The 23,858-nt window shown below is 40.8% G+C and overlaps 2 protein-coding genes across 2 annotated transcripts; both read right to left on the bottom strand.

The window, feature by feature from the left end:
• Positions 1-2,627: 2,627 nt before the first annotated feature.
• Positions 2,628-9,431, bottom strand: LOC135493020 (ankyrin repeat and KH domain-containing protein mask-like). Its single transcript, XM_064779771.1, has 4 exons — positions 9,407-9,431; positions 8,838-8,954; positions 5,432-8,558; positions 2,628-4,803 (listed from the first exon to the last, which is right to left on the bottom strand). The coding sequence occupies exons 1-3, from the start codon at positions 9,429-9,431 to the stop codon at positions 5,440-5,442; spliced, it is 3,261 nt and encodes a 1,086-aa protein (XP_064635841.1). The 3' UTR covers positions 2,628-4,803; positions 5,432-5,439.
• A 979-nt stretch (positions 9,432-10,410) lies between these two features.
• LOC135492712 (ankyrin repeat domain-containing protein 29-like) lies at positions 10,411-22,798 on the bottom strand (the record flags this gene model as incomplete). Its single annotated transcript, XM_064779306.1, has 3 exons — positions 22,701-22,798; positions 13,791-13,854; positions 10,411-11,041 (listed from the first exon to the last, which is right to left on the bottom strand). A coding segment is annotated over exon 3 (612 nt), but the record flags the coding sequence as incomplete, so codon positions are not given.
• Between the last annotated feature and the right edge of the window lie 1,060 nt (positions 22,799-23,858).

Below are 23,858 nucleotides of genomic sequence, written 5' to 3'. Positions count from 1 at the left end.
CCCTCTTACCAAATTAGCAAATATTATAAAAACATTGTTTTTCAAAAGATAACTTCCTCACTTAAAGCAAGTATCTCTTGAATACCTCTGCAAATGTGGACTTGACTGTTAAAACATAGGTCGGGATCTTCCAAACTATTAATATTCAATGGTGGTCTTGTCTCGAACTGAAATATTGCTAAGGTAAATTTAATAATAATCCACACCTATCTTTGGTCGGCCCTGTTACAACCACTCTTGCCACTGTTGAGCACCTTTGCCACCCGAACGCACCAGATCTATAACCGGTCTCACGGCCACACATTACCCAGCCTTTACCTTAAACCCTTGCCTTTGGAAGACATGATACTAAATGACAAGGTGATCTATTGATACTCCCTCGACAGACTGTTCACTGATTAATCAGTTTCAGATTAACAACTGCAATGCCAAGTAATTGATATTACCATCGTAAGGATATTAATACAGTACCGTCACACTTCGAACAGTCAGGTAACTTTAACATGTTTGAATACTTTAGTGCATTATATATTTCAGTAAAGTCTTTGAGTAAAACGACTAAGATTTGATCGAAACACATAATGATAAGTCCAAAACTTGATGCGCATGCGCTCCCAAATTCACGTAATCATAATCTAAGGTAATAGCACGGCACTTCAGCAAATATCGTAACAGTACATTATATTGCTAAATATATATCGCTTAAATAAAACAGAATTTTATGATCAGTCGTTAGAGGCGGATTCAATATAAACAACAACGTTAGAGAGAAACTCATAATAGTTTGAAATCTAAAAAGACGCCAAAACGATTGTTAAAAAACGGTGTAGCTGAAGCTGGATGGTGAAACTATAGTCCAACTCTATATACATGTAAAATGCCACCAGAACTCTTTCAAACTCATAAACTAGACAAGACGTTGGGTGATATGAACAAGACTAGCAAACGTTTTATCTAAAACTCTATGTACATTTACACAAAGCCTTTCACTTCAAAATTGAACTGAAAGCATTTGCTAGCCTTTGTTCATAATACCTATTGTTCGGAAGCAATGCAGACTATGTCCTACCACTAACACTTTTACCATTTGTGACCCGTCACAGCAAAACCAGGCGCATGTCGCACAGAAGATGAGCCTAAATGACTCCAGGAGATAATGGAAGAAATTGATGTGCTCATATTTCACAAAAGGCAGACAATAGAGAAATGAACAAACAGTCCGTCTCAACCTGCCAAGCTCAGAGCGACATGCGCCTGCTTTTGCTGTGACGGGTCACATTTTGTGGATTGTGGATAAGTTCTTATATATTTCTTAGATTGGCAAACTGGAAATACTATAGTTTCACCTTAACGAGTACAATTCATCTATTTCCATCAATTTCCACAAGTTTGCAGAAAATCTCCAATGAAGCCATCACAAGAGTACACAAAACCGTAATCACCTCGACACTTAGAATTTGTCACATCCATGTGACAGGGCCTATCTGGCTACACTCTCTACTTAAATGTTTCTACACGAAACATAAATAATAATGAATTTGACTCTCTTGTAATACAACAGTATGATATAATAGACTGGCTTCAAACAGCTTGCAGTCTCAAGGCCTTCTGCCTTCTACCACAGAATATTTGGACACACCCAAAGCTGTGAGGAGTACCTTATACCTAATACAGAAGTTAATACATGTCAATACAATATACATTCATAACAATACACAAACGAGTCAAGTTATACATAATACGAGTACGATATATAAAACTGGACACAAAGTTAATACATGTTGATGTGAATACAAGTCAATATAACACCAGTGTTCACTCAGGTAGTGAACATTATCAAAGGGTATAACCCACACATATGATATAACACCAGTGTTCACTCAGGTAGTGAACATTATTAAAGGGTATAACCCACACATATGATATAACACCAGTGTTCACTCAGGTAGTGAACATTATTAAAGGGTATAACCCACACATATGATATAACACCAGTGTTCACTCAGGTAGTGAACATTATTAAAGGGTATAACCCACACATATGATATAACACCAGTGTTCACACAGGTAGTGAACATTATCAAAGGGTATAACCCACACATATAATATAACACCAGTGTTCACTCAGGTAGTGAACATTATTAAAGGGTATAACCCACACATATAATATAACACCAGTGTTCACTCAGGTAGTGAACATTATTAAAGGGTATAACCCACACATATAATATAACACCAGTGTTCACTCAGGTAGTGAACATTATTAAAGGGTATAACCCACACATATAATATAACACCAGTGTTCACTCAGGTAGTGAACATTATTAAAGGGTATAACCCACACATATAATATAACACCAGTGTTCACTCAGGTAGTGAACATTATTAAAGGGTATAACCCACACATATAATATAACACCAGTGTTCACTCAGGTAGTGAACATTATTAAAGAGTATAACCTACACATATAATATAACACCAGTGTTCACTCAGGTAGTGAACATTATTAAAGGGTATAACCCACACATATAATATAACACCAGTGTTCACTCAGGTAATGAACATTATTAAAGGGTATAACCCACACATATAATATAACACCAGTGTTCACTCAGGTAGTGAACATTATTAAAGGGTATAACCCACACATATAATATAACACCAGTGTTCACTCAGGTAGTGAACATTATTAAAGGGTATAACCCACACATATAATATAACACCAGTGTTCACTCAGGTAGTGAACATTATTAAAGGGTATAACCCACACATATAATGAACTTCCTATTTTGTTAGGGAGTTTGAGAACAGCTCCTGATACAGGATCTTTACGTATATTGATAAAACTCTGAAGAAACAGGCCTAATTTTGTGTACATTTCCATCCGTCTACGTACAAGTATCCGTGATAAGGCCCAAATATCAAACTCCCTATTACATACTCTAGATTCACCGATATAAGACCGTTTCTGAATATGTAAGCCAAGCCGCCATTGATATTATGCGCTTCGTCGTTCGATGCCATTTAACAGTAGGGAGTTTTCGCAAACGCCCCGAAACGTCAACGTGAACGCCTATCCCATTGTTCGACATCGTTAAAGGAGGTCGAACCATGAAAAAGACGTTCACGTGGGTGTTTTGGGGGATTTTCGTAAACTCCCTAATGTTCTATCGGGGTAAACAATACCTATGTGTCGCCTTTTCATCAATACCATAGTTAAGAGTTGAGAATGGTATAGGCCCATAAGGATTGTACTTTAACATCAATACGATTTCGTTCATTGAAGATTCGTTGCCAATAGACATAGGCTATAAGACAGGGAAATCGATTGACCATTTAAAACCACTGATCGAAGTATAGAGTGGTTAGGTCGCAAGTGATTAGTTCATTCCAAAAGCCAACCACACACAATCGACCAACCATAACCTGAAGACGGACATGTTTGAGCCAATCAGGATGAAGGGACCTTGGCCTGCTTAATCATATTATACTGGGGGCGGTCATAAACCAAAATTAAGACAAAATTATTTCATTTGTACGCGATATCGCTCATGCATAACTAATTTTGGTTGTTGAATTCGCAGTTGATCTGGCAAATGGAAGGGGTGGCGGGTGATCACATAATACGCTGTTATCACTGCTGCCTGCCTAAACAACTGCAAAAGTCATCACCATGATTAGTTCGGCATCAGCGAAACTGTGTACGAATAGCATAATTTTTTCTTTGATTGGATACCCATATCCTGCCTCAAATTAATAAACTGGCCAGTCTTAGAACGGTGAGTCTAAAGTATGTCAAAATATCACTTACATGTAAAATGTCAAAATGTCTCTTAAAATGTCAAAATGTCAAAATGTCTTCTGCCTACTGGTAGGACAGGAATCAAAAGTCCTCCATCACAATTAATTGTAAAGCGTGCGTGGCGTCCAGAACTTATCCACGCTCTCCTAAATATTTTACAGAATGGGGCTGCCTTTTCGGCAATCTGGGATCGAGATCGGGTCAAAGGAAAAGTGTCAATGCAAATGTTGACTGAATTAAAGATATCAGAATCGATTGAATATCAAAGTTGTTGCCAGTATTTTAAACACTACATGACATGATAAGTCTGCAGGAAATTATCAACATTTGATTTGTATCAACTTCCTCTCACCCTACCGCGACCCCAAAAAACAAACGAGAAACTCCCAAATCTCGTTCTTCCTAGGAATTGTAGGTGCACAAAATGGACTGTAAAATTTCAGAAATCATCTTAAATTAGGGGAAGGATCCATTCTTACCAAAATCAAAAATGTCTTTTTTTCAGAAGTGGTGAACTTTTGGACATCATCACCGATGTGTGTTCCCAAACTGGGAAAATCTGCAATTCTGCAATTGCATATCTGAATATCGGGGAAGTGTGAGAGGATCGCGGGGGGGGTCTGAAAAATATCAGAAGTTTTCTAAAATTTTACAATGCTTATTTTCCTTTGTACACTACACGACCCCTCACCATTCTCTCTCTTGAAGTCAATATAGCTGCTATTTTCATCCCCGTGTCATCTCAAGAACGAACTCCCTATCACTTGGCTTTGAAGGTCCTGACGAACTTGAGGCTTTCGTGGTCGAACCAAAGTCCAAGATATCCCGCCAGAGACCCGCTTCCGACCGCTGCGCCTGTCGCGTCGGCCCAACTCGTACACATGCACTGTCATGGTTTAAACTGGCCGGGCTGGGTGTGGCCTGGAAATAACCATAGATGTGGTTACACCGGGGCATCCGTCTTGCATACCAGGTGTTCTTCGGGATGAATATGGAAATACTGGAAATTAATGTATTGATATCAGGCACATTGTACTTTTGAAAGCGATTACTCAATGCAGGCAGGTTGTATATTTCTTGCATGCTGGAGGGACAGACAACAGAAAGCAAGCCCAAGGACCATGTGACAGTATTTGATTCAGCTAAGTCAGGCAAGTCAAATCATTCTTCCTCCCTCCAAAATGACTGGCCGTGAAAACATTCTATTACTAGGTGGATTGTACGCCACAAACATTCTTATCGAAACAATGGGTATACATTTTTTAATTAGTTGGGCGTTTTTCACTGTAATAACAGACCAGTATTAAAAAGAATTCTTTCTACGCCGTGCTGCAATCAAGTTTTTTACATATATGGTCTTCACATGTATACGTACTTGCTGTAGTTAGCGTAACTAACGCAATGGAACTCTCATAACGAGACTATGATAAAGTTCAAGCATGACATTAAATTCAAGGTCAACAAAATATTAGATTATAACTTGTAATGAATTCTAGAGGATCCATCATCAGGATAATCTCTTTCCTGCTATAATATACGACAACTCGCAGCATACAATGTACGAGAAGATGAGTGAATTATTATGTTTGAAGCTAATTATCTTCATTATGATTGACCCAGAGAGTTACCTTGCTCGCTATTCTAATCTGACGATGTAACATCCTATGTCCGGCTCGTCATCAGTAGCTTCAATGCCTGGCCCATCTTCCCTCGCGTCGTCACCATGGTTCTCTCCACCACGCTCCAGGCGGGACATCCTACCAACGGTTGCCGTCATCAGCTTGGCGACTTGATGAGACTTGGCTATGTTGAGTTTCAAGCCTTCCAGCAGATTGACGCTCGGCTGCCAGTAGAACGGTAGGTTGCCCTTGCCAAGGTACTCCTCAAGTTGGCTGTAGATGATGTAGACCATCTCTGGCAGGCTCCTGTTTGTCTCAAGGAAGTCGTCTATGTTATGGAGGAAGACTGTCTTCAGGAGGTAGCTCGTAAGGAAGTGACTGACGAAATGTATGACGCCGTCCGTGTCTCTAATCACAACGCCACATGCCATAGGCGACCTCAGACACTTTGCTGTGATGTAGGCGTCTTTGATTCTTGGAGCCAAAGGTTTGATTGTAGCAGGTTCTAGATGAGAGAAGGAGATCCGCAACATTCTTTCTCTGTCTTCCTCGGGTAGCAACCGTCCGTACTCACTGTCCTTGTGTGGCGGTTTCAGGACCAGCCTATACCCACTCTTCCTCAAGGTGTCCTCGTCCATCTTCCAGGTCTTCTTGATAGCATCGTCTGGCCAATCATCAACATGCAATATCGGTACTATGTCCACAGAGACAAGGAGACTGGATGATATATTTCCAAATTTTATTTTTGAAGGTTTATCATCGGGCCATCTGATAGTCACAGGAACACTGGCACTGCCTCCTCCAGCAACTGCCTGCGAAAGGATTTCTCCACTTTTTTTAGACTCTTTGGCTTTTGCTCTGAATTCTACGATTTTGCTTACACCCTCATGGAGTGCTTTACTTGATAAAAACCTCTTCTTAATTGTTTCAGTTTGTAAATACTTATACCCATGTAAGGTGTCAACCACTTCGTTTCGAGAGAGATGATCGGAAGATGTTAATCTAAGGAAATCCATTTCGTCAGGCAGCTGAACCTTCGTGCCCTCAGCCGAACTTCCGCATAACTCTAAATCCTTAAAAACCTCCTCCTCTTTTACAAACTTCATGACAGTTTCTGAAACACCACCCTCGATAATATTCACTCTGCCTAGTCCCGGTACACATGATAGTTCTGATAGTTTGTGTTTATACTGGAGTGTAGCATCTTGGCCATTTAATCCCGACATGACGCAAGAGAGACCTTGTTCGGAGGAATGTCCTAATCGATTGCATGCTTGATAATCAACTTTTGATTGAAAGGGGAAGCATTCGTAAGCCCTCAATCCATGGATGTTGGGTCGTTTGCAGTCAAGCCCAGCGATGATGAGATATTGATAGATATCTAGGCAACCGGACTCAGCTGCTAGTTGAAGTAGTCGTTTTCCATCTACACTGCAGTTGATGTCAGCTCCAAGCTGATGAAGTTGTCTAACTGTCCGAAAATGACCACCTGAAACTGCCTTGGCAATAGGAGACCACCCACTGGCATTGTGCAAATCCAATAACTTCCGTGTATCTCTGCTTCCCAAGTATTTCACGATATCGGCATGGCCATACGAAGCAGCAGAATACATAATATTCTCTGAAGTAAGGTTCAATGTGGATGTATTTGCTCCACTATTTATTAGGAGTTGGACCACTGAGAGATGACCGTTTACGATTGCATTTTGCAATGGGGTATTTCCTTCCAAGTCACGGCTTTCTGAGGACATCTCGCGTCTCAGAAGATATTCAACGACCCGTCGTCTTCCAAATTTCGCACCGATATTTAATATCGATCCATAACTAGAACTTTTGGAACAAGCACCTTTTTCCAACAAAAGGTCTACAATTTCAACATTACCCCATTTAGCTGCACAAACTATTGGAGTGTCGTTTTGATGGTTACTGTGTTCAATGATAGCATCCCCTTTAATTAAAAGATCCACCACATCCTTATGTCCTTCAGTCGAGGCGATGATGATTGGAGTACCCCCGTCATTGTCTTCACATTCTATATTCGCCCCCGCTTTAATCAATAGATCCACCACCTCTTGGTGTCCATTAGTCGAGGCGCAGATGATTGGAGTATTTTCGCCATTGTCTTTACATTCTATATTCGCCCCCGCTTTAATCAACAGATCCACCACCTCTTGGTGTCCTTTAGTCGAGGCGATGATGATTGGAGTATTTTCGCCATTGTCTTTACATTCTATATTCGCCCCCGCTTTAATCAACAGATCCACCACCTCTTGGTGTCCATTAGTCGAGGCGATGATGATTGGAGTATTTTCGCCATTGTCTTCACATTCTATATTCGCCCCCGCTTTAATCAACAGATCCACCACCTCTTGGTGTCCATTAATCGAGGCGCAGATGATTGGAGTATTTTCGCCATTGTCTTTACATTCTATATTCGCCCCCGCTTTAATCAACAGATCCACCACCTCTTGGTGTCCTTTAGTCGAGGCGATGATGATTGGAGTATTCCCGTTATTGTCTTCACATTCTATATTCGCCCCCGCTTTAATCAACAGATCCACCACCTCTTGGTGTCCATTAATCGAGGCGCAGATGATTGGAGTATTTTCGCCATTGTCTTTACATTCTATATTCGCCCCCGCTTTAATCAACAGATCCACCACCTCTTGGTGTCCTTTAGTCGAGGCGATGATGATTGGAGTATTTTCGCCATTGTCTTTACATTCTATATTCGCCCCCGCTTTAATCAACAGATCCACCACCTCTTGGTGTCCATTAATCGAGGCGCAGATGATTGGAGTATTTTCGCCATTGTCTTTACATTCTATATTCGCCCCCGCTTTAATCAACAGATCCACCACCTCTTGGTGTCCATTAATCGAGGCGATGATGATTGGAGTATTCCCGCCATTGTCTTTACATTCTATATTCGCCCCCGCTTTAATCAACAGATCCACCACCTCTTGGTGTCCATTAGTCGAGGCGATGATGATTGGAGTATTCCCGCCATTGTCTTTACATTCTATATTCGCCCCCGCTTTAATCAACAGATCCACCACCTCTTGGTATCCTTCACTCGAGGCGATGATGATTGGAGTATTTTCGCCATTGTCTTTACATTCTATATTCGCCCCCGCTTTAATCAATAGATCCACCACCTCTTGGTGTCCATTAGTCGAGGCGCAGATGATTGGAGTATTTTCGCCATTGTCTTTACATTCTATATTCGCCCCCGCTTTAATCAATAGATCCACCACCTCTTGGTCTCCTTTAGTCGAGGCGATGATGATTGGAGTATTTTCGCCATTGTCTTTACATTCTATATTCGCCCCCGCTTTAATCAATAGATCCACCACCTCTTGGTGTCCTTTAATCGAGGCGCTGATGATTGGAGTATTCCCGTTATTGTCTTCACATTCTATATTCGCCCCCGCTTTAATCAATAGATCCACCACCTCTTGGTATCCTTTAATCGAGGCGATGATGATTGGAGTATTCCCGTTATTGTCTTCACATTCTATATTCGCCCCCGCTTTAATCAATAGATCCACCACCTCTTGGTGTCCATTAATCGAGGCGCAGATGATTGGAGTATTTTCGCCATTGTCTTTACATTCTATATTCGCCCCCGCTTTAATCAACAGATCCACCACCTCTTGGTGTCCATTAATCGAGGCGCAGATGATTGGAGTATTTTCGCCATTGTCTTCACATTCTATATTCGCCCCCGCTTTAATCAACAGATCCACCACCTCTTGGTCTCCTTTAGTCGAGGCGATGATGATTGGAGTATTTTCGCCATTGTCTTTACATTCTATATTCGCCCCCGCTTTAATCAACAGATCCACCACCTCTTGGTGTCCTTTAATCGAGGCGATGATTATTGGAGTATTCCCGTTATTGTCTTTACATTCTATATTCGCCCCCGCTTTAATCAATAGATTCACCACCTCTTGGTGTCCTTCTATCGAAACACACCCTAACGGAGTTCTTCCCTGATCGTTGACATGTTCTATATCCGCCCCCGCTTTAATCAACAGATCCACCACCTCTTGGTGTCCTTTAATCGAGGCGATGATGATTGGAGTATCCCCGTTATTGTTTTTACATTCTATATTCGCCCCCGCTTTAATCAATAGATCCACCACCTCTTGGTGTCCTTTAATCGAGGCGATGATGATTGGAGTATCCCCGTTATTGTTTTTACATTCTATATTCGCCCCCGCTTTAATCAATAGATTCACCACCTCTTGGTGTCCATTAATCGAGGCGCAGATGATTGGAGTATTTTCGCCATTGTCTTTACATTCTATATCCGCCCCCGCTTTAATCAACAGATCCACCACCTCTTGGTGTCCTTTAATCGAGGCGCAGATGATTGGAGTATTTTCGCCATTGTCTTTACATTCTATATTCGCCCCCGCTTTAATCAACAGATTCACCACCTCTTGGTGTCCATTAATCGAGGCGAAGATGATTGGAGTATCCCCGTCATTGTCTTTACATTCTATATTCGCCCCCGCTTTAATCAACAGATCCACCACCTCTTGGTGTCCTTTAATCGAGGCGATGATGATTTGAGTATCCCCGTTATTGTTTTTACATTCTATATTCGCCCCCGCTTTAATCAACAGATCCACCACCTCTTGGTGTCCATTAATCGAGGCGATGATGATTGGAGTATTCCCGACATTGTCTTCACATTCTATATTCGCCCCCGCTTTAATCAATAGATCCACCACCTCTTGGTGTCCATTAATCGAGGCGCAGATGATTGGAGTATTTTCGCCATTGTCTTTACATTCTATATTCGCCCCCGCTTTAATCAACAGATCCACCACCTCTTGGTGTCCATTAATCGAGGCGCAGATGATTGGAGTATTTTCGCCATTGTCTTCACATTCTATATTCGCCCCCGCTTTAATCAACAGATCCACCACCTCTTGGTCTCCTTTAGTCGAGGCGATGATGATTGGAGTATTTTCGCCATTGTCTTTACATTCTATATTCGCCCCCGCTTTAATCAACAGATCCACCACCTCTTGGTGTCCTTCAATCGAGGCGATGATGATTGGAGTATCCCCGTCATTGCCTTTACATTCTATATTCGCCCCCGCTTTAATCAACAGATCCACCACCTCTTGGTGTCCATTAGTCGAGGCGATGATGATTGGAGTATTCCCGCCATTGTCTTTACATTCTATATTCGCCCCCGCTTTAATCAACAGATCCACCACCTCTTGGTGTCCTTTAATCGAGGCGCTGATGATTGGAGTATACCCGTTATTGTTTTTACATTCTATATTCGCCCCCGCTTGAATCAATAGATTCACCACCTCTTGGTGTCCTTTAATCGAGGCGATGATGATTGGAGTATCCCCGTCATTGTCTTTACATTCTATATTCGCCCCCGCTTTAATCAACAGATCCACCACCTCTTGGTGCCCATTACGAGCGGCGCAGATGATTGGAGTAAACATGTACTCTTCATCATCTTTGCAATTCACGTCTACTCCAGTCCAGAGAAGGAATCTGACTCTCCAATAATAACCGAATGCTGCTGCATTGATCAGAGCAAGTTGAGGCCATGTGGCTGGCATTCTGGACAGATCTCAGGAGCTGGAAATCAAAATATTTAAACAATATAATGCAGTCCATTCTCGGAAGATGCAGAGTTGAAGCATCTTCATATGCAGAGAATTGCAATGACATAATATTTGGCACCTGCTAGGAGATAGTACCATAGCACTATATCAACAAGCACATGCGACTTTTATCACTTGATTGGACCGGTACTTCACCAGGCGATTACAAGTTGACCTGCAAACGCGCCGCGAGATCTTTATGTCGCACAGAGCAAGATAAGAACCTCGATGAGGCCCAGTGCCAAATCTTTTGTAAAACGCTGTCTTGATGAACTAATTCACGCAGAAGCAGTGAGATAAGTTCAACCTCGAAAGAATCAAGGCTAATCAAATAACAAAAGCCCCCTATATTCAAAATTAGAACTGAGTGCTATCTCACCAATAGCTTGTTAAACATTCAATGTTTGGTATTATATAATGCATATAAATCAATGCTACGTTACAGTCGAGTGTGTCTGAATCAGTTATATGATACTGTTTTAACGGCAACCAATCGAATGAAGAACCTTAGGAATGATGGCTTTTACAATGAAAAAATTAATAAACACGTCCCGAAGCCTCTTCATATCATTTACGTGATGGGCGTATATACCTGACGCCTCAATGCCAATGCTATCGCTTTCGTATACCAGGTCCATAGGAGCTGGGCCTGGGAGGGCAGGTCGGGAAGAAAAACGGTACGGAACTCCGAAGTAAAATTCGAGCAACAACAGTGTTTTTCCACACTGAGAAGACACACAGAAATGCTCAGGTTGTTGCAGTCGCTCATCAATTGTTTCTTTTCCCTCCCAGTCCACTTCAGCAATCTCGGCATCTTCGTTTGTATCTCACATGCTTACAGGCCTTCTTTGATGGGCTTACTAGAAAAAACGGTATGGTTCCGCCTTGATTTCAGCGGAACATACCGTTGATAAGTGGAGACCATTCATTATTCTTTTATCCAATTTCCTGTGAGCGCGGTTTTTAACTGGGAGTTTTGAACGGCCTGGTGGAAACCTAAGGCTGAAATAAGCTTCCATTGATAAATGTTAGCAGTCTCGAGTTCCCCTCGGGTAGTTGATTACTGTAGAACGGAAAATTTTCGCGGCATAAAATTTTCGCGAATGCCGAAAGATGGATATATTCGCGGCAGAATATTTTCGCGAATCAAAATATTTTACTAATGAAATTTATATTGTCTACTTTCACATAGAGATCTTAGTGGATAGGCGCTGCAGTTTGGGTGGCTATAGAATACTCAAATCCACTGTCAGCAGGTGTCATTGTGTCGGGTAATGAGGCCTGCTCAATGTAGCACACAAAGATGGGTATTTATTACTAGTAATTATGCAATAGTCATTATGCAATAGTCATTCAGTGTTTTTCTACACTTTGTATAATCAGGAGAGAATTGATTTGTTTTCGACCCTAGATTCTTTCACGCCTTTCCAGGCTCTTGATAGTGAACAAAAGGTAACTGCTAAAAGGCTTAAAAAATCAATTGTGGCCTTGTCTCTGAAATTGGTTTGCTGGAAGGGGCGACATTTGGCGTCTTAGAAAGCTAACTTTAACTTGCCAAGCTACGGTATACACCAATATTGTCCCTTTTATTAAGCTGAACTGCATGCACAAAACCAGAGCACGCCATGCGGCAATAGTAAGAAATTCAAACAACCGAAAGGCCCTTCTGAATACGGCCTGAAACATGATAGACCTCCAATGCTTCGATGCGCTTGATTTCAAAAACCAGCAAGCCACAGGACGATGCGGACCTTCGCAGAGAATTCTGGAAGTAAGAAAAAAAAAAGGTCCTCTTATCGGGACTCGAACTCGAAACCTCTGGCTTTATTTGCCAACACTCTTATCCTCAAGGCCATTGGGCTGCTTGAAACGCTGGTGGTTTTATACGCGTTTATAGAATGTGCAAACATTTGTGTGTAATCTTTTTTCAATATCTTTGAGCGGCTTCCAGTGGGCAACTGCAGGAAGAAAGTCATTTTTTCTTTGCTGTGCGTGATTATGTATGCGGAGTCTACGTTTTCTCCCAGCAATGTTCACCTTTGTCTTGGTATCTTCTTCTATTACATGAAGTTCTGGCTCATCTCTCAAACTAAAGCATAATCGCCATTCATATTAGATTTATATGCTGGCAGAATTTCACAAGAAAGCCCCCCTAGCTCAGACGGTTAGAGCGTTCATAATATGACCCCGAGTTCCCGGGTTCGAATCCCTGGAGAACATTTTGATTTTTTTCTCTTCAATAATTCTCAGAGACTGTCCGCATCGTCCTGTGGCTTGCTGGTTTGTGAAATCAAGCGCATCGAAGCATTGAAGATCTATCATGTTTCAGGTCGTATTCAGAAGGACCTTTCGGTCGTTTGAATTTCTTACTATTGCCGCATGGGGTGCTCTGGTTTTGTGCATGCAGTTCAGCTTGTTCAAACTCCGTACATCTGTACTTTGACATTAGGACAACCAATTGCATGAATATGATGTAACAGAGGAAAAACATCAAGGTCCAACCGGGGATTGAAACCGGGACCTCTCGCTTATAAGGCCATCACTCTACCGACTGAGCTAAAGGGAATTTCCCTCTAGCCTGGGCTAGTAGGAATGATGCCACCACTACAATGACATAGTAGAAATGTATTCCTCCAAAGTTTCGGCCTCGAATGTAATTGTTTGATTGGGAATAACATGTGAGGTTTTCTAAAGGGTAAAGTAAACAGAACAATATTAAATACCTTCTGATCGTATTTGAGTCCTCGATCGTGCTCAAGGCAATCCGTATCGTTCCAGTGACAGCATCTGTATAGGAAGAAGTAGTCTTATAGGTTTTTTGATTCCACCTGGACTGCGGAAAGGTAGACACATTAACGCCTACTAGGTCACGCACCTGTTTTAAACCAATCAGCACGAAAACAGTTCAGTTTGAGATCAATGCGTGGTCTCACCATACCAGTTGAATGGTATTTTCCATTTAAGACATAATTTTTCTTAAATTGAGAATAGCCTAAGGTGAGTTTAAAATGAAGAAAATGATGAAGTTTCAGTCCAATTGGCTTACTTATGTGGTTTTGAGGCTCGTAGTGAAAATAATGACTCGCGGGTTAAAAGCCGTCAACCCCCCCCCCCTAACTTCAGACCCCCCCCCCCCCCCCACCCCCACCCTGAAATTATCATGCATAACGTGCAACGAAAATTTCATGGTTTGACAGGTTAGGATAGGTCTATTTGGCTTTGAATGCGTTCCTCCCGGATTACGTCTAAAAAAAGTTATGAGCATGTAGAAAGTACGGTTTTAAAGGGAAAACGGCTTGAAACTTGATTACAGGTACCTGGTCTAGAACCCGAGCGATTTGAGGCAAGACCACAATTGATTTTTTAAGCCTTTTAGCAGTTCAATTGTCAATGTTTGACCGCGACGCATCAAATACTGCGTGGGGTTGTGAATCTGAAATTTTGTTATGATATTCCGGACAGTCGGGCAAGTAAATGGTGAAAAATAAACTGGCAGTTGACCACGGAAATTTTTTGATAATCGACAAATTAGACAGACATTGATATTTCCACTCTTTTCAGCCAACTGGCAGAAAAATCTCCAAATTTGCAAAATTCAAAATTAATTTTTTCATCAAATAATTTCTTTATATCTGTAGACTTGCCACAACAAATATTTTTTCAATACCTCTCCAAATATGTACTTGAGAGTTAAAAACATACTCGCGTCTAATTGATAGGTCTCGACCCTCCAACCTATGAATATTCATTGGTGGTATTGTCTCAATGAAGGTAGATTTCAGGGGGTTAAAAAGTTGAGAATTTTTTCAAACTTGATTTTCCTAATGTAGATGACATCCCACAACTCTTCAACAAAGGAAAGTGATATCTGGACATTTTTGGAGAAATGAGAGACATTTCCAAGAGAGGTACAACTGTGCTAAAAGCGACGAAAGAGGACAAAATCGACAAAAAGTCATGATTTTGTAGCAAACAGCACCAAGTTCAAAGACCAGCCCTGGCCAGAATAAGCAAGCTATGGAGCTGAAAATTTAGGATGTGATTTAAAAATATCTTTGCTGCTTAGGATACAACTTTCAGAATCAAGGCCTTAGTAGTTTCAAAGAAATTACAAAATGAATGGCAACACAACAAGACTTGTAAAAATCAAACCGAACTTAGACCGGGGTTAGGTTGACTCTTATTTGGGTCAAATTAAGTTTTTTCTCTCATTATTTTAGCTTGTTTTGACCTTAAATCATCAGCAATACAATATTCTAAATGAATTAGAGTGATTTGAGTACATTCAAATTTTTCACTAAATTGACCCAAAATGTAGTGTAAATGGAGGCAAGACCACCATTGATTTTTTAAGCCTTTTAGCAGTTCAATTGTCAATGTTTGACCGCGACGCATCAAATACTGCGTGGGGTTGTGAATCTGAAATTTTGTATCAGAATATTGTATTGCTGATGATTTAAGGTCAAAACAAGCTAAAATAATGAGAAAAAAAACTCAAGTACATATTTGGAGAGGTATTGAAAAAATATTTGTTGTGGCAAGTCTACAGATATAAAGAAATTATTTGATGAAAAAATTAATTTCGAATTTTGCTAATTGGGTAATAGGGGGCGTGTTTTGAGTTTTTTCTGCCAGTTGGCTGAAAAGAGTGGAAATATCAAAGTCTGTCTAATTTGTCGATTATCAAAAAATTTCCGTGGTCAATCACCAGTTTATTTTTCATCATTTACTTGCCCGACTGTCCGGAATAACATAATCTAAATTTCAGATTCACAACCGAACGCAGTATTTGATGCGTCGCGGTCAAACATTGACATTTAACTGCTAAAAGGCTTAAAAAATCAATTGTGGTCTTGTCTCATTTATTTTTTTTCACACCAGGCGACGCCATTTTGTTTCCCATATTTGGCACACGTGTCATAATTCATTCATACGAATGAGGTTATGGGAATCCCCATTTCGTCTCGCATGTCTCAGTGGGTGCAAGCTGAGAGGCAACAGGCGAACGAGGTTGACAGAGATAATCAAGACTAGGTACCTTGTCTCCAGGTACTTTAGCCAGCATTCACACTGGATGAACTACCTGGAGCGGTTCTTTTGTTTTAGCGCGCGATTTTTACTGGACCCAGCAGTTTGTCAGTTTCTTGTTTTTGACCTGTTAGTCTACGAAGGAGGCCAGTGGTGCGCCCAGAATGTGAACATCTCAGTAAGGATAGGATGTCAATTTCCAGAAAAACAACGGGTAACATTAATTTGGTCCAACAGTATGAGTAACGTTCTGCGAAGAATACTAGTACGTGTTTTTCTTTATAGTTTGTGGACACCCAGTGGCAAAAAATATGAAAGTCAAACAAACTTGGGGAGTTGCTGAAAAATCGTCCTTGGGCACAAAATGGCTTTTGTTTTGCTTACCGGTAGAAGCGCGAAGCGAAAAATAAATGAGACAATACCACCAATGAATATTCATAGGTTGGAGGGTCGAGACCTATCAATTAGACGCGAGTATGTTTTTAACTCTCAAGTACATATTTGGAGAGGTATTGAAAAAATATAAGACGATAAGGAATTTGACCTCAGCGGAACCTAGCGTTGATAAGTGGAGACCATTCATTATTCTTTTATCCAATATCGAGCGTGTGCGGTTTTTAACTGGCACTTTTGAACGGCCTGGTTGACCTTAGCCTGAAATAAGCTTCCATTGATAAATGTTAGCAGTCTCGAGTTCCCCTTGGGTAATTGATTACTGTAGAATGGAAAATTTTCGCGGAATAAAATTTTCACGAATGCCGAAAGATGGATATATTCGCGGCAGAATATTTTCGCGAATCAAAATATTTTACTAATGAAATTTAAATTGTCTACTTTCACACAGAGATCTTAGTGAATAGGCGCTGCAGTTTGGATGGCTATATCAGAATACTCAAATCCACTGTCAGCAGGTGTCATTGTGTCGGGTTATTAGGCCTGCTCAATATAGCACACAAAGATGGGTATTTATTACTAGTAATTATGCAATAGTCATTCAGTGTTTTTCTACACTTTGTATAATCAGGAGAGAATTGATTTGTTTTCGACCCTAGATTCCTTCACGCCTTTCCAGGCTCTTGATAGTGAACAAAAGGTATCTTTCCTGATGTCATACAACCAAGGTGATACTGAACTCTGTAAATATGTTATCTACTTTATTACAACATGTCTCAATAAAAGAAAACACTAATGTCGTAGTTCGCTAACGGGTCCTTGTTCTCCCTCGGAACGATAGAAGATCCGAGGTGAACATCAGCAGTAATATATACACTTGACGTCAATCTTCCAATATCAAGGTCACTTTAATAGACGAATCGGGAATTGATTCGGTACACCATGGAGTACACTAGGCCTCAAAGACGGGATTCCGATCCGTTCGCCTAGCTATCGCTCTCCATACTCCCTTTTAACTTACATGGCAATATTGCAAATCGCCCAGGCCAACCTGATAAACAATATCATTCGATATTCAAAGTCTACATTATCAAACCTTACACAAGTCAAAATGCAGGTCTCGGCGATATAATGATTAAGGCCTATGATCACTTCTTATCAGAGCTGGGCTCTACAACACTAATACCAATACTAGGACAAATCGATTCTCACCTGACTATCATTCTCATTATTATTATTATCATATAATCATATCATCAGACCAGAAGCCTACACTCTGTTTATTATCGTCCTGACCCATTTCCAATTTCACCAGTTTTATATATGTATTGTCTTGTGCTGTGTATGTGTATTTTTTATATTGCATTGTCTCATTGTAAGATCGGACAATAAAATTTTACTTACTTACTAACTTACTTACTTACTTACTTACTTACTTACTTACTTACTTACTTACTTACTTACTGACTTACTGACTTACATTCAAGAGGTGTGGAATTTGTGTTTGTTAGGGGTAATTATCATACGTGCTAATTGACAAGACGTTTCTTGAAATGTATATTTAGATGAGGTGTTTGTAAAGGTCGATTGTAAACCCTATACCGAACTGTGATATTCAACCGACCCATACTTGTAGAGGGAACAGAAAATGTGGCGTAGGTGTTCCCAAACTTTTTGAGGGGAGTACATGTTTTAGGAGGTATAATGTGGAAATTTCAAGTGTTCGCTTACTTTTGACTGAGGTGTACAAGTATGCAAAAAAAAAAAACACAGAGCAAAAGCCTACGTGCGCAAACCTGTTTCACGTCAAGTTATTCAAACTTGTACGATCATGAATCGCCTCAATAGACACACCTCAATCTGACTTATATCTGACATATATACCTCAATCTGACGGTTGACATGGTGTTCTATAAAGTAAAACAAATTCAAATACTGAAAAAACTCTCTTCAAAGTCTTGTTATAGTCGGCTAATAAACATTCCAGATTATGATCATCTTATCTATTGATTTCTTTGACATATTGGACATCACACATACCAAGCATGACAGGTATATGCCGCCATTAAATTATCTTCATTTTAACAATGTAAATAAATGTGACCCTTCAAACCAGGGCGCTTGGCAGGTTGATACGAACTGTTTATTCATTATCTATCGTCTGCCTTTTGTGAAATATGGGCACATCAATTTTTTTCTTTGATCTCCTGGTGACATTTAGGCCCATCTTCTGTGCGACGTGCGCCTGGTTTTGCTGTGACGGTCACAAATAGTCGAATGCGAATTTGTTCAGTTTTACAATATGCAGCCAACCCGGCAGCCAATGAGCTGCATAAGAAGTAATCACCAATTTAGTTATTTTACCACGTTCAGCTAGTCTAAACAAAGACTTGTGTCACGACTGGATCTCTTTAAACTGTAACCTTGATTCCAGGTAGTTACAACATACGCAGATGGTTTACATTTATATGGACTAAGAAAATTGACTTCCAGGTTGCTCGATGATCACGCAAATTAACTGTACATGCTGCAGGCCTCGAGTTCGTACACTCATGACATTACATGTGCTGATTTCTATCTGTATCCAGTGGTGTAAGAAGACTTTGACATGATACTGGATCCACTCGCCGATAAGATCCCAAGCCCGACAATACCCGATTTCTACTCCCGCCTCGATGGGTCGAGCCTAAACAACCGGACATAATAATAGGCCTTTTGCAGCCATAAAAGAGGTGGGATATCTTGTCTTGGGATATCTTGGCTGCGAAAGGCCTACTATTGTCGGCTGTTTAGGCTCGACCCATCGAGGCGGTGGTACAAATAGGGTATTGTCAGGCTTGGGATCTTATTGGTGAGTGGCTCAGTATGTTGCGGTGGCCCATAGAGGACATGCGTTTATTTTCAATATATTAGAATATTTTTCTTTTTATAATGCGATTTTTTTCTCTCGAATTACAACCGCCGTCGGATTTATTTCTCACCACCGCGGTGGAAATTAATATCCACCGCGGTGGAAATGATATCCACCGCGGTGAGAAATGTTTACAACCACGATTGTGGCTGGACTAGTATCAGGTCAAGGAGAGTAACAACATAAGAAAGATCGGAGCGGGAGCGAATTCGTTATTGACATCGCAAGGATGAAAACAATTGAAGCGCGGTGGATATTATTTCCACCGCGGTGGATATTAATTTCCACCGCGGTGGATATTATTTTCCACCGCGGTGGGATATTATTTTCCTTGGCGGTGGTGGGAATTATTATTTTTAACCCGGCGGTAGGAATTATTTTTTCGGCGGTGAGAAATAAATCCGACGGTGGTTGTAATTCGAGAGAAAAAAATCGCATTATAAAAAGAAAAATATTCTAATATATTGAAAATAAACGCATGTCCTCTATGGGCCACCGTAATGGTGGGATGGGTTCGGTTCGTTAAAGGGGATTTTGTTCCATGCCAGACACCATTTTGTGCCCAGTTCAGTCATCAAGGAGTGCTCCATATTCCGCTGAAGCGGAACCATACCTATTTTTCCAGTAAGCCTCCTTGGCGGACGGTAACCAGAAGTCCCGATGCCATTTTATGACTGTGAGCGCGCTATGTGAAACGAATTAAACATTGTTTAATTTTCCAAGCTATTTTTATGCTTCTTGCGCGGTACAGTGCCAAACATTATAGCCACCCATGAATGAAATGTGCGTATCACGGACTAATTAACCCTTTCGCTGCGCCGCTCAAAATTATTTCAATATTGATTCCTTGCTGCCCCCAAAATACTGTAAAAGCCAATTTTAACATAGGTAACTTTGAGGCCAATATACAGCCTGAAGGAGAAGAGATAGAGCTTTGGACTATTGGAAAAGGTTGTTGGGGACAGCATGGACTTTCAAATTATGCATTTGTCAATCACCTGAAATTATGTTAATTAACTAAATAATGCTAATTAGTATTCATCAACGAGGAGAAAAACACAGTTTTTCATCTTGACCCAGGCTATCACTATCATCCCCCTCGGACCCTGAATCATGCACACTTTCAATCCCCATGCACGCTGTGTACATCGGCATTATGTTCAGAATCATAATCACTAATCAGACTCGTCTTCTAACGCCTCGAATTCACTATTTCATCAATTATTGAATCTGCAGTTCGTCGAACACGTGACTGAGGCATTTAAATTTGTTTACAAAACTTTGGACTCAAAATATCGCCTAAACTTTGAATAAAAACACCGAAGTTTTCACCAAGAAATCGGAAGTTCTAGCGGTAAACAACATGGCAGGACACCTAGCGACAAGTTACTATACTAATTTGCTATTGAAAACATCGTCTGATTCAGGTCTCTCCCAAGTCGCAGTTCTGCGTACATCCGCACAGATCGGAAATTTTTTTTGGTCGCAAAAATGCGTACATCCGCAGCGAAAGGGTTAAAGCCGGGTCGCCCCCGCTGAAAAACACGGGAATTAGTTGTTTGAGGTCGATCACTTTCTCACGACCAAAATGGCCTTCAAAAGCGTTGAACTAACCATTAGCTTCTTTACATGTATGCCGTTGCTAACCAATCCCATCCCTGCTATCCCAAAACCGATTCACCTGATGTGAACCTGATATGACCAGAATCCCGGCGAATACACGGTCTTGGCCTGCTATGTGTCGCTTTGCACTTAACAGCAATGCTTCAAGGAGGGTTCGCGGAGATTTGAAGAGACAAGACCACTAATGAATATTCATAGGTCGAGGCCTATCAATTAGACGAGTGCATGTTTTTAACTCTCAAGTACATATTTGGAGAGGTATTGAAAACATATTTGTTGTGGCAAGTCTACAGATATAAAGAAATTATTTAATGAAAAAATTAATCTCGAATTTTGCTAATTTGAGATTTTTCTGCCAGTTGGCTGAAAAGAGTGGAAATATCAATGTCTGTCTAATTTGTCGATTATTAAAAAATTTCCGTGGTCAACTACCAGTTTATTTTTCACCATTTACTTGCCCGACTGTCCGGAATATCATATCAAAATTTCAGATTCACAACCCCTCGCAGTATTTGATGCGTCGCGGTCAAACATTGACAATTTAACTGCTAAAAGGCTTAAAAAATCAATTGTGGCCTTGTCTCTGAAATTGGTTTGCTGGAAGGGGCGACATTTGGCGTCTTAGAAAGCTCACTTTAACTTGCCAAGCTACGGTATACACCAATATTGTCCCTTTTAAAGCTGAACTGCATGCACAAAACCAGAGCACGCCATGCGGCAATAGTAAGAAATTCAAACGACCGAAAGGCCCTTCTGAATACGGCCTGAAACATGATAGACCTCCAATGCTTCGATGCGCTTGATTTCACAAACCAGCAAGCTGTGGGACGATGCGGACATTCGCAGAGAATTCTGGAAGTAAGAAAATAAAAAGGTCCTCTTATCGGGACTCAACTTGAAACCTCTGGCTTTATTTGCCAACACTCTTATCCTCAAGGCCACTGGGCTGCTTGAAACGCTGGTGGTTTTATACGCGTTTATAGAATGTGCAAACATTTGTGTGTAATCTTTTTTCAATATCTTTGAGCGGCTTCCAGTGGGCAACTGCAGGAAGAAAGTCATTTTTTCTTTGCTGTGCGTGATTATGTATGCGGAGTCTACGTTTTCTCCCAGCAATTTTCACCTTTGTCTTGGTATCTTCTTCTATACATGAAGTTGAGAAAATTTCTGGCTCATCTCTCAAACTAAAGCATAATCGCCATTCATATTAGATTTATTTGCTGGCAGAATTTCACAAGAAAGCCCCCCTAGCTCAGACGGTTAGAGCGTTCATAATATGACCCCGAGTTCCCGGGTTCGAATCCCTGAAGAACATTTTGATTTTTTTTTTCTTCAATAATTCTCCGAGACTGTCCGCATCGTCCTGTGGCTTGCTGGTTTGTGAAATCAAGCGCATCAAAGTATTGGAGGTCTATCATGTTTCAGGCCGTATTCAGAAGGACTTTTCGATCGTTTGAATTTCTTGCTATTGCCGCATGGGATGCTCTGGTTTTGTGCATGCAGTTCAGCTTGTTCAAACTCCGCACATCTGTAATTTGACATTAGGACAACCAATTGCATGAATATGACATAGTAGAAATGTATTCCTCAAAGGTTTCGGCTTCGAATGTAATTGTTTGATTGGGAATAACATGTGAGGTTTTCTAAATGGTAAAGTAAACAGAACAATATTAAATACCTTCTGATCGTATTTGAGTCCTCGATCGTGCTCAAGGCAATCCGTATCGTTCCAGTGACAGCATCTGTATAGGAGGTAGTAGTCTTTAGGTTTTTTGATTCCACCTGGACTGCGGAAAGATAGACACATTAACGCCTACTAGGTCACGCACCTGTATTTAACCAATCAGCACGAAAATAGTTCTGTTTGAGATCAATGCGTGGTCTCACCATACCAGTTGAATGGTATTTTCCAATTAAGACATAATTTTTCTTAAATTGAGAATAAGGTGTGTTTAAAATGAAGAAAATGACGTGGTTTTGAAGCTCCATTCAACCCGTCGTGCTGAAAAAGCTGACTCGGGGTTAAAAGCCGTCAAAAGTCCCCCCCCCCCCCCACTAACTTCAGACCCCCAAACCGTGAAATTATCATGGATAACGTGCAACGAAAATTTCATGGTTTGACAGGTTAGGATAGGTCTATTTGGCTTTGAAAGCGTTCCTCCCGGAGTACGTCTCGAAAAATGTTATGAGCATGTAGAAAGGTTTTAAAGGGAAAACGGCTAGAACCCGGGCGCCCGGTTTTGGTGCCGCAAACAAAAAGCGTCTGAGACAAGACCACTAATGAAAGTCTACAGATATAAAGAAATTATTTGATGAAAAAATTAATTTCGGATTTTGCTAATTTGGTAATAGGGGGCGTGTTTTGAGATTTTTCTGCCAGTTGGCTGAAAAGAGTGGAAATATCAATGTCTGTCTAATTTGTCGATTATCAAAAAATTTCCGTGGTCAACTACCAGTTTACTTTTCACCATTTACTTGCCCGACTGTCCGGAATATCATAACAAAATTTCAGATTCACAACCCCACGCAGTATTTGATGCGTCGCGGTCAAACATTGACAATTGAACTGCTAAAAGGCTTAAAAAATCAATTGTGGTCTTGTCTCGTCTACCGGCCGGGGAATCCCCTTTTTTACCATGCTACTTCCTTGTTCAATTGCAGCCAATCAGCGGCGCCGTTCTATCTGACCTAATCCTGAGACAAGACCACAATTGATTTTCCAAGCCATTTCCAGTTATTTCAAATGCCCGCCATCAAATACTGCGTTCGCTTGTGAAACTGAAATTCGGATATGTTACACGGGTTAGTCTTGCGATTAACTGGTGCGATTTAAACT

The sequence above is a fragment of the Lineus longissimus genome, chromosome 8, assembly GCF_910592395.1.
Source record: "Lineus longissimus chromosome 8, tnLinLong1.2, whole genome shotgun sequence".
In the NCBI taxonomy this organism is placed as follows: domain Eukaryota; kingdom Metazoa; phylum Nemertea; class Pilidiophora; order Heteronemertea; family Lineidae; genus Lineus; species Lineus longissimus.
The sequence above is the reverse complement of the archived record's forward strand: the minus strand, read 5'-3'. Positions and strand labels throughout refer to the sequence as shown.